Source organism: Halyomorpha halys, unplaced genomic scaffold (genome assembly GCF_000696795.3).
Source record: "Halyomorpha halys isolate HHAL.00 unplaced genomic scaffold, Hhal_1.1 Scaffold29.1, whole genome shotgun sequence".
Lineage (NCBI taxonomy): Eukaryota > Metazoa > Arthropoda > Insecta > Hemiptera > Pentatomidae > Halyomorpha > Halyomorpha halys.
In genome coordinates this window covers 1,906,393-1,918,253 of record NW_027115892.1, presented here as the reverse complement: position 1 = coordinate 1,918,253, position 11,861 = coordinate 1,906,393, and the positions used below count along the sequence as shown (strand labels likewise).

General features: G+C 32.2%; 2 protein-coding genes across 2 annotated transcripts in view; both read left to right on the top strand.

Annotated features, from left to right (window-relative positions):
* Positions 1-3,331: 3,331 nt before the first annotated feature.
* On the top strand, positions 3,332-3,667 carry LOC136797143 (uncharacterized). The gene has a single exon (XM_067052877.1). It carries the CDS (start codon positions 3,332-3,334, stop codon positions 3,665-3,667), a length of 336 nt encoding a protein of 111 aa, XP_066908978.1.
* A 1,633-nt stretch (positions 3,668-5,300) lies between these two features.
* LOC106684051 (general odorant-binding protein 56a) overlaps positions 5,301-11,861 on the top strand; it is a 16,042-nt gene continuing 9,481 nt past the window's right edge. Inside the window, exon 1 of the mRNA XM_014425899.3 lies at positions 5,301-5,459. Within this exon, the coding sequence (XP_014281385.1) occupies positions 5,403-5,459 (57 nt within the window). The 5' untranslated portion in view covers positions 5,301-5,402. The remainder of the gene's footprint in view (positions 5,460-11,861) is intronic.

Below are 11,861 nucleotides of genomic sequence, written 5' to 3'. Positions count from 1 at the left end.
ACTTTTAAAAAATAAAAGAAAACAGAGTTATTCTGGATCAAAATTCCTCTTAAATACATTAACTGTGTTTATTTACATTGTGAGTAAGGATTAAGGCTATCAACATGCCTTGTCTTACCATAATGTATTAATACGCCTTTTTATTATTCTGATTCCCTTGTAAATCTTAAATAAATTATTAAAATTAAGAGATAAAAACAGTAAGACATCTGAAATTCTAAACAAATTTCTAAAGTTCCTAAGTAACAAAAATATTCACTAAATAATTATATTAAACATGTCATTAATTGATCATAGGTGTGTTAAGTTGAGGATATATTCATAATGTAATGATTATCGCCTATTAATTAAAAAATAATGAAAGTATAATCCTGAGAAAAGTTATGTCAAAATAAGATATCAGGTGATCTGGTAGGTAACACTTCAACATGAAATAGTTTAGACGCCTAGGAAGATTTCATAGTGGCTTTTCTTTTTTATATTTTTTAAGACTAATATTTTTTTAAATTTAGAAATATAATTATAATATAAAAAGTAAATTACGGAGATACAGATTATTACTATATCAAAATCATATGTGGAGAAACCACCAATCAGTTACGATTCTTTTCTTGAAGACGAGCCAGTTATCATTTTATTTTCAGACTTTAGATCTGATAGATTTTTGAGTGAGAATCGCTTTCAATATTAGTCCTAACAACCATTTTGAGTTGTGTCTCTTTCATTCTGGAAGTAATCATATCTTCCTTCCTTAAGTTTATGTTACTCTAAAGTCTTAGGCATCAACAGTTCCGTAATCGTAATCCGCAATCGGTTATGAATTGAAATTCCAAGGTAGTGAGAACTTCTTCGATTTTATATTAACTCTGAATATAATTATCATTCAGAGCTTTAGAGGCGAGTTATTTTACAAAAACTCATTTTCAATTCGTATTATTCTCTTGCTGATTAGATTCTATTTTTAACAGCAATATAAACGCGATGTTAATTGTTGAGTTGGTAATAAAAATTTTTAAGTAAATTACCTTCAAGAAATGACACCAGCGTCATTTTCTAGGTCAGAAGAATAAAAGAAAGTATAATTAAGGAAAGACTTGTCAGAATCTCAGCATTGTGCCGTAACACTGACTTAACGTGTTAATACGTGTAACTCCTGACTTGACAATTTATATAATTCTGATTTTAATTGTAAAGTATGACGGTTATTCGATTGTTATTACTACACTGGCCGTTTTAATATGAATATTTCATAATAATCTGATTCCACTTAATCCTCATTCGTTCTGTTTAGTCTGTGAATATATAATGATTATCCTATATAATTAATTCTACTGAGATCGTTATCAACATCGATTTTTTTTCTCATGAAGTTGAAACTCATTCTGAATTAAGTGTAATTAACATTTTCACATCATACCGATAATATTGGACTACTAGATCATTTCCCAATCATATTATAAAAACAGACATAATAATTGCCTTATATCTGTATGATTAACTTTAAGAGAGTATTAGGCATGATGCATATGTATATAAGAGCCATATTGTAAAATGAATAAAATATTTAGCATTGCGAATATGAGTAGAATTCTAGGTAATAAGAAACATGGAAGTGATGTTTTGGTGCAGAAAAAGAAGAAGAATATTATATCACGATGTAAACGATCAAAAAAATTGTTAGTAATACTCACTAAGGTAGTCACTAAGGTTTGATTTATCTATAATTTTCATTTTTAAAATAAATGAAAAGCAAATAAATCGGTTTAATGCTTAAAAACTGGGAAGAAAATGGCAGGGTGAAAGAAAACAGTTGATATTTCCAAACTGCTCTTCTCTAACTCCTACTTAGTTTATATACACATATTTAATCCACTAATCCAATTTGGAGGGGCTGTAGAGGTGCTCAGAATTAAGACAAATAACGGGAGTGGGAGACCCCCAAAAGAGATTTCTTTAACACCAACTCAATTGATTAAAATAATCAAACCTCAATCTAGAGTGCTGTGCAGAGAGGACCTTAAAAACCTAAAAAAAAACAAAAAAACAAGACATTACAAACTTCTAAAATTCACCCCCAATTCTTTTAATTTTCATCCTAGAATAATGCCGAATTAAAGTTCATTTTATCCAAAGGTTGGTGCCCAAATGTAGCTGGACAAAACAAATTTAAATATAAATTAAAGATCTCCGAAACATAAATGGTTATGAAAGGCATATGACAATCTTTTGATCATTTTCAAGAAACAGATTGAGGAAATGGTATATCCAGAATCAAAAGTAATATATCTAACTAACGGAACTGTCATGAGGGTTAAATAGTTATCAGAAACAAATGATAGCTACAATACGTTCCACATAACAGGATTCGAGTAAACAAAAACACGCGAACTGTTGGTTGTGTTCATTGGTTCCTCAGATTTCGTCTATTTTTAGATCTGAAAGCTAATAAAAAAGCCTGGGCCGCCCATAGCTCAGTGGTTATGACACAGTCTTACCAATTTGATGTCTATTGGCGGTGCCGGTTCGAATCCGGCCTGGGACGTTGACTTTTTTCATTGCGTGGCGGTCCCACAAAATGAAGAACTTTGACCCCCAACCATGGTTAGGCAGTATAGGACTCCAATGGGAGTCTTGGGCGGAAAAAAAAAATAAATAAAAAAGCCCTTCAAAGAGAGAATTTCAACCAACCCACAGTTTACCGGTTTATGTTTTGCATGTTTCATAGCATTTACAGCAGCGGGATGAATATCGACCACCTATGCCCTTGTTGTGGTGTTTCGGAAACTGCTGAGTGATCATGGACTGCGCCACCTTAGACTAGTACCATTGTTTGACTAGCCCACTTCAACCTTCTTCAGAGAAGAAGATAGGCCCAAGGAAGGCCAGCAGACAAAAATGTTACAGAGGACTGAACCTTACAGCTGAATAATGAACTTCTTCAAGTGCAAAAGTTTTAAACTGATTTATTAGCTGTAGCTGGATGCTACGGCATTTTTCAGAGATAAGGAATCCCGAGACTTTTATTGGAAAATAAACCGGAGCCGAAAACCCTACTCTAATATCTCTTACATCTGCAACGGCCATGAGGGGAACCCCGTCCCAGTGAAGGCGTCGCTTCAATGATCTCCTCAATGAGCGAATTAGAGGAAGATTAGGGGTTGAATTAGGGAGAGAAGATGAGAAACACACGGAGAACGAAACAGATGAAGAGCCACCTTTCGAAGATGAGATCCTCGATGCTATCAACCGATTGATATGTAATAAGGCTCCGGGTGCTGATAGATTCTCCGCAGAACTCATTAAGTGCGGTGGGAACGAACTGGTGAAGAATATGCGGGATCTCCTCATCACCGTTTGGAAAAATGAAGTTCCACCGGACCCATGGACCAAGTCACTCATCCGTCCTATATTTAAGAAGGGTGGTCGACTAAAGTCCTCCAAATACAGAGGGATCTCCCTCCTGCCTGCCGGATACAGAGTCCTGTCAAACATCCTCTTCGAGCGTTTGCTGCCCCATGCGGAGAGGGGGCTCGGCCGATACCAGTGCGGATTTAGAAAAGGCAGGTCCACGACTGATCAGATATTCTGCCTCAAGACGATTCTCGAGCGAGGAAAGGAATTAAAAATTAAAATTCACCACCTCTTCTTAGATTTTAGAGCAGCTTAAGATAGCGTGAATAGGGGAGAATTATATGAGCATTTTAAGATCTCTAGCAAGCTCATAAGCCTCGTGAGACCTACAATGAACAACGTATATGGTTTAGATCGGTGGAGAGCGATCGGAAGAATTCCCTTCAATAAAACGATTACGCCAGAGAGATGCCTTGGCCTGCCTTCTCTTTGATTTTGCACTTGAGAAGGCAATGAGAGATGCTGGGATACTGACCAATGGCCACATCTAGATCTGTACAGCTCCTTGCGTACGCGGATGATATAGATATCATAGGAAGTTTCTTCCAGGCAGTATTGGGCGCTTTCATTGCTCTGGTCGATCCTGCAAGAAGATTTGGGTTGGAAATCCTGAGAAGTTGAAAGTGGGAGAGGTGCCTAGGCCTAAAGAGGAGATGACGTTTGAGGAATACCAATTTGAGAAGACTAATGTTTTTGTATATCTTGGATCATTGGTGACTGAAGAAAACGAACCTGAATCAGAGATTCGGCGTAGGATCATAGCTGCAAAACGGTGCTATTTTTCTATGGCAAGGAATTTCCGAAGCAGAGTTCTTTCCAGAAATCAAAGCTTCGTCTTAATAAGACGATAGTGCTCCCAGTTTTGCTGTATGGTTGTGAGACTTGGACTACCTCCCGGGCTTGTAAGCGTTGAAAGAAGAATCCTCAAACGTTAATATTGTGGTGTTCTCATCGGAGGAGAGTGGAAAAGGAGGGAAAACCAGGATCTGTACACTATGTTTAAGGAGCCCGATATAGTTCGAGTGATGAAAATTGCAAGGCTGAGATGAACTGGACAGTGAGAATCCACCAAGACAAGACAATGGAGCCACTCCATGGTACTAGGAGAAAAGGAAGATCAAAGCTGCGATGGGCTGATGGTGTTGCTTCTGATGCAACAAATATTCTGGGACTTCGGAATTGGATGGCGACTGCAAGGGACCGAGACAATGGGCGGAAGCTGCTGGAGGAGGCTAGGATTGTAGAGTCACACCAGTAGTAGTAGGATTCCACGGATACATGTGTAACATCAAACTGCTGCTGCATACCTTTATGGCTCAAAAGGCAGGGGAAGGTAAAAATAAATAAATTTTTTTACTAAACCGAATTTTCTCATCTCGTGAAAAGAAACATACTTATGCTTAAAACGCTTAATTCAGATTTTTTATAATCCAGATCATACTGCTTCCTAATAGAAACATAAAAAACAAACTAATCAGAGATCTGAGTAGGAGATGGTTAATATTCTATCTAAAGAGGGTCCTAGATCTAGTTGTTGGAATGTATAAATGTTTTACAGAACTTTATAAAAATAAAATACAATACCTATTAAGATTGTTATTGCATTAGCTATTATTATTGTATTATTAATAAAATAATAAAATTATATGTATGGAATTATAAAATGTATATTTGATATTATATGATCATGATTATGCAGTTAAATCCTCAAATTTTGAGTAGAAGCTTAAAGGGAACTCAAAACGGGCCCACCTGGGGGCTTCAAAATCATACTTACGCCACATGAACTATAATACTTGTAAATTAGGGATGATCGAAGACACTTTCGGATTAATTAAATCGGCTCATTCCAACAGTTTGAGGGATATTAGCATAAGCTGCCCGTTACGTGAGAGCTTATTGTGCAAGGGAAGCCTCCACTGACTGGATATGTGCTGGTTGTGGGGGAGGTGGTGGGACTCCAGAAAGGCTTCATTGTCTTATCGACAGCCATGGTGTCCGTAGCCTCTCCCATCATCTTCTTCCTCGGCCTCTCGGTCGTCCTATCGGTGAGTTGTCTCTTCTCTGTAGTCCGGAATCTCGATTACATCTCTAGATAAGAGAGTAGTCATTTTTATTAACTTTATATTCATATTTATTAACTTTACAATACAAATTTAACAGATTAATCATTACCTACTTATCAGAAACCTGTTATCCCAGCCTATTTCTGATAATTTTCTGAAGTTTCTGAAAAGAATATGGGCACAGTACCTATTAATGTATAGTATATTAAATAGAATAAAGAATATAATAATAAATAAAATAAAAATAGAATCACATTTATCTACCCACCTGATTTTTATTGCATCATTTACTTCATTAAGTTTGTATATAATCAATATATTTGTTAATTATATTTATATTATGCAAATAAATTAAAGTATAATTCACAATATCTAGTTCAAGACAACCCTAAAGGAATTTGAGCAATAATTAATTACCCCATGACCGGTGGCGTGTCTTTTGAGCCTTTCTTAATTACGTGCAAGATTTCACGAACTGTCATTTTTAGTTGAGAAATGTCAGTGTTGATGTACGATGAATTTTCAGAGGTTAATTTCTTAATAAATCTAAAAACTAATATTAATTCTTGATCCTGATCTTCTTGTATCCGATTTTGTTTTCCAGCTTGAAAGTAGTCTTTACTTTTATTGCAGCCAGAAAATGAAAATATGTATATTTAATCGATTATACATATTGTTGCTCGAAGTTAACATCTAATTTTTAATTAAATATATGTATAGCGATAGTTCGAGAAAATAAATATAGTATAATAAAAAATAGTTATTAATTAAAGTATTAATTAACTAAAACTGTACCTGAAAATTGTTTCTATATTCTATGGAAGATATTAATCATTAGTGCCACTTGTCAAGAAATAACTACAATAAATACTTAAATACTTATTTTATTCTGTTAAACATAGAATATTTTAAAAATTAATTTCCTCTGATCAAAATGATAATGTATTTACATTTAGTTCCTTTTTTGTAATGCGAATCCGGCTGTGATAGATAATTATTTATTTTGTTACTGGATGAGTGAGTCAACCCTTCTGGTTCGGGTGCAATCCTGGATCCCATCCAGCCTATATAAAGTGGGAACCTATAATTGGGGATAAATGTGGCCCTTGAGTTTCAACAATTTTTAAAAATTAAAATATGGGTTGTAGACGTACAGATTTTTATTTATTTATTTTATGTAATGATGATTTTAATAAGATATTTAAAAGAGTGTAAATAGTTCTCGTCTGTTCACTAAACTAATTTAACAAGCCTATTTAAGCCCCAGTGTACTCCCATTCCCATCCTTCGAAAATTGTAAAAATCCAGACAAGGCCAGACCAAACTAAAAACAATTATGTTCTGAAGATAGTACAATCCAAAGACTATATTAGATTAAACATTAGCACCTCTTTATTAGATGGAATAATTATTATAACACTAACAAATCATAATCGACTAGCCTGTTAAAATTAACGAAAAGAAAGAAATTTAATAAATTAAGTATTCAGATTTTTCACAATTCATTGAAATAATTTTAAAAGATTATTAATTAGATCTATTAATATTATACGGAATTCCTCAAACATTAATTACAATTAATTTCCAATTAATATTATTTTGTACTAGGAAATGAAATTACAATTTTAATTAGTAATTGTTTCTACTTCTGTAATTGTAATAATGGTCCAAAATCACTATTACTAGATGAGCCAAAACAATCGCAATTATATTTGAATGTAATTAGTAATTACTTTTTGCCCAACACTGATGTATAAATATTCATTGTTTACATATCTAATATTACTGATTTTTTATTTCATTGTATGACCATTACATATTGGAAAGTTTGTAGCTAAATATAAGAAAATAGATTTACCCACTTTTGTGGTGGTGGGGTCTTCTTAACCAATGCATAAAATTTTATGTAAACTCATTCTAGATGATTTGAACTATGACATTACTAGAAACATGTTCAGGTATAAAGAAATGTAGTATGTCAGTCTTAAGAATTTCTTATCGGATTGATATTGAATAATACCACAAAATGCAGTTAAGTGCAAAGATTGGTAAACAGAATTTCAAATTTCAACGCTAACTTTGTGTTCAACTATCACTTAATACTTACTTGCTAAGTAAATCTGAGAGTTGGTTGTTCAATAATGGTAAGAAAAAAAAATTATAATTTTCCAAAAACTTAGAAATTTTACCGTTGTCTGAAATTTTGTCAGATGGAGTGAGACAGATGAATTACAGTACCCCTCGATAATTTCTTAACTGATTTTGGTGAGATAGTGTAACAGGATTTTTTGAAGAAGTTCTACAAACTTTCATACTCGTTCTTCTACGAAAGAAAACTCTTCTTGGAGTATGTTGACTATTTTTAACAAAATAGTACCTTAAAAACGTATTAGTAAAAAAAACAGGATGAAAGGAGAGCTTTTACACACACAAAAAAAAAAAAACCTTAATTTTTCTCTTAGGATTGTTTTTTCAAAACCTATATATACAATCGTTGTCACGGAAACATTTTATAAGTAGCAAAGACTATGGTTTTCGGTTGATTCAAAAAATAGATTATTTATTTAATTTTCAAGCATAGGTCATTTTTTGAATTAACCTCTGGTTAGGAATCGGTTACGCTAGTGTTTTGAATCGACTTTAATTGGTGCCGTTTGTGTTTAAACATCACCTGCTTTATATTATTTTCTTGATAATACCAATATTGATAATATGCCATCCATATCTTAATTATTGTATTGTATTTGTTTTATTATTATCATTTATTTAGTTTTTATTTTTAGTATATACCTGCTGCCCTTAAGTATGGTGGAATGTATTATTCCAATAAACGTTTTAACGTAGGGGAAAAAAGTACGAATTATATCCATATCAAATCACCATTTAAAAAATAGATAACTAGGTTTTTGCCAAAAACGTATCTATTTTAAATAGACCACCAATAAAACATTTAGGCTAATAGTTTCAAAAACTAATAAACATCTTTCAGAAAAAAAAAAAATTTAGGAAAAACAGATATTTAAATTTTTAATTGCGCACTGCTAGAGTAGTATGTTAAAACTAATTGTTCTTTAATTAAGCTCATTGCTAATTTCTATGACAATGGTCACTCATTTTCTAAAAAGAGGACCTAACCGTTACCCTGAATAATGTTATTATTGATGAAAACAAAGTAAGATTAAATGTTTTTTAATATCAATCTATTCCAATTACTTTTAAAAATTAATTTAAATTAAGGGTCAGTCTTTTTAACTTTAATTTAATTTTAATAATTCAAAAAAATATGTTATTATTGTGCGATATGATTTATTACAAGTTTATTGCGAGCAATACAAAGATAGCTGAAGGAAAAATGAATTAAATGTTAAAACCCATCAGGACATATCATAGTTTTGGGATATGGTTGAACACAGTTCTAAAACATTTGCGATTATTTTTGATATATTATTATTCTTATGTAATTCAAATATTATTTGCTTCTAAAAAATTTAATTGTCCGGTTGTTTAAATTTCTTCTATCCTATAAAGGTATTTGCAATAGACGAACTTAAAACTTATTTAGAAGATAGGACAGTTAACACCTTTTAGTCCATCAAAGATTCATGCCTTTGAATTGCAGGTACCTATATCAAAAATTAAAAATACTATATGAAGAGAAGATGGTTGGGGGTGCGGTCAATGAAACACAAATAAGTATGACTAACTTATTTTAATGTGCCGACGTTTCGGCTAGAGTTTCTAGCCTTCTTCAGGGCTAAAAACAAAACAAGATAATAACCACAGTAAGTAACCACAGTTTTCCTGCCCGCGTTATAAGTTTTGTACACTATACTTATAATTTGCCTCTTTATCATCTATTATTGTTACATATATTTTCTTCCTCTCAATTTTCATTCTCTTTCCATATTTAAATTTTAAATTAATAATAACTAATATGTTCATACTTCTTTACATTATATAACTTTAATTTTATTTCATTTGCTTAATTAAGTTATTGTACCCACTTTTTCAATTACCTATGTCTACATTTTTTTTTTTTCCCGCTTCTCTCATCACTTAATTTTATTAATTCTATCTTGTAAAACTATTCATTGTATGTGTAAAATTATTTTGTTTATACTTTCTTTTTTATTTCTTTATTTTTCTATAATTACTGTGGTTGTTATCTTGTTTTGTTTTTAGCCCTGAAGAAGACTAGAAACTCTAGCCGAAACGTCGGCACATTAAAATAAGTTAGTCATACTTATTTGTGTTTCATTGACCGCACCCCCAACCATCTTCTCTTCATTTATCATCCACGGTCAACTATCTCTCATAATTAAAAATACTATAACTATTTTTTTTTTAAATTAATAATTTATTTATTAATATATATAACAATCTACCACACAATTGTGGGCTATAGTACTATTAATAGGTAATAGTAATAATTGATCACATTCATACTAAAATAAGAATAATAATAAATAAATAAATGAGAACAAAAAGCACATAAAAATAAATAAATCTCTCTTAAAATATATACAAACAGAAGGATAAAAAAATGAACATAATCAAACTATGTGTATGAAAAAATAAAATAATACAATCTCTAGTCACATTAACACTCTTATATACAATATTTACACGATCGACCTGAGGATCCCTGAGTCCACTCTATCCCCCACGTGTGAGGGGTAGAGCAGAGCTCAAAAGATCCCAGCGCATCCCTCTCGCCGCATCACTGTTAATGAGCCAGTGGAGGCTGAGCAAGTACGCTAACGCTATAACTAAATAAGCATAAATAGCTTGTTCATTTCTTAATGAACCAATAATAACTAAAAAGTGTATCTATGACTATTTAGTCATAGTTTTATTTATAAATAATTTTTCCCAACTCTGTTTTGAAGAATATTTACTCTAAAGCGTATGTGTTATGCCTTAATGTCTCTCAGAATTGAAAGTTCATAAATTATACAAAGACACGAAATAAAACTGACGTGAATGATCCACTGAACTCTTCAGTATAAGAATAACGTAATTCGTTTCTTGAAAGCGTTACTTAACCAAATTCCATATTCATTAGAGTACTGGACCATTACTTATGACCACAGATAAGCGTTTTCCGTCATCTCGCGGTGTAGCCACTTACGGGTACACTATGTAACCATTTCATTTTTTTCTGTAATATCCTGTTTACATAAAATGAAGAAGGGATTTTTTTAATGTTTATTAATAGCAGGAAGGAGAATAGTTATTTTTAGTTAAACGTTGACTATCTGATTTTAATTTATTTTTACACTTTTAAAACGAATCTCTTAATATGATTGCCATACTCAGCCAATTTGAAGCGTCCAGAACCTTAAAATCGTTGGCTCAATATCAATAATAACAATAGTTCGAATGTCTGAAGAAGGCAAAGAGTCGAGGAATAAAGATAAAAGAAGTTTCAGAGAGTTGATTCAGAAAAATTCAAGAACAAATACAAATTCTGAATTATTAAATAAGCAGTTGTTTGTATCAGATCCTTTCATCGAATATGTGGGAAAAAAAGAAATATCAATTTTCTCTCAGATATTGAGAATAATAATTCTATTATTTTATACAATACCTAATCGGCATGGTGGGCTTTACATGGTTAATGTACAAGTAAGATTTTTTTTTTTTTACAAAAGCTTATGAGGGGAGAGGGGAAAGATAGTGTCTGCGAAACACACCCCTAACCATTTACAACGCTATACATATTGAACAGTTGTGAATAATAACGATAAATCATGTAAAAAATATATATAGATAGATAAAAAAATAATAATTCTTAAGAAGAGAGAAAAGGGGAAATTAATTAAACAAACAATGACGTTTAAAGATGTAATAAAATAAATAATTGACTTCCAATGGGGAAAAAATATCTAATTTAAAATTATGAAAAAATTAAATGAATAATATTACTACGAAACTAACAATTGATTTTCAGTTGAATGACAGAAGTAAAGGCCACTAGTTCTATTTTGTTCCTTTAATCGCGATCTTGGCAGACACCCTAGCAAGGAAGGCATCAGAAATTATGCTAATTGGCCCTGAGCCATATTGCATATATCTGGAACATATCTGGAAGTGCAATTAGGAAACTGGTTAACTTCTGGGAACATAGAAAGAAGGAAACATACTGGACATCGAAACCTGGCTTGAAGCAGTCCAAGCTCTTTCTTGAAACACTCGTAGAAAAAGGCAAAATTCTATCTTAACCTTATAGTACAAGAGCCGGGAAGAAAAAAAAGGCAGTTATCTAACCCCAATTTTTTATTACTTCAATAAAAACTATGCATAATTACTAGTCAAAATTGAAGAGTCTGCCAAGTATAGGTATGGAGATTGCTCTACAAGGGAGGTGGTAAGGATAAGGAA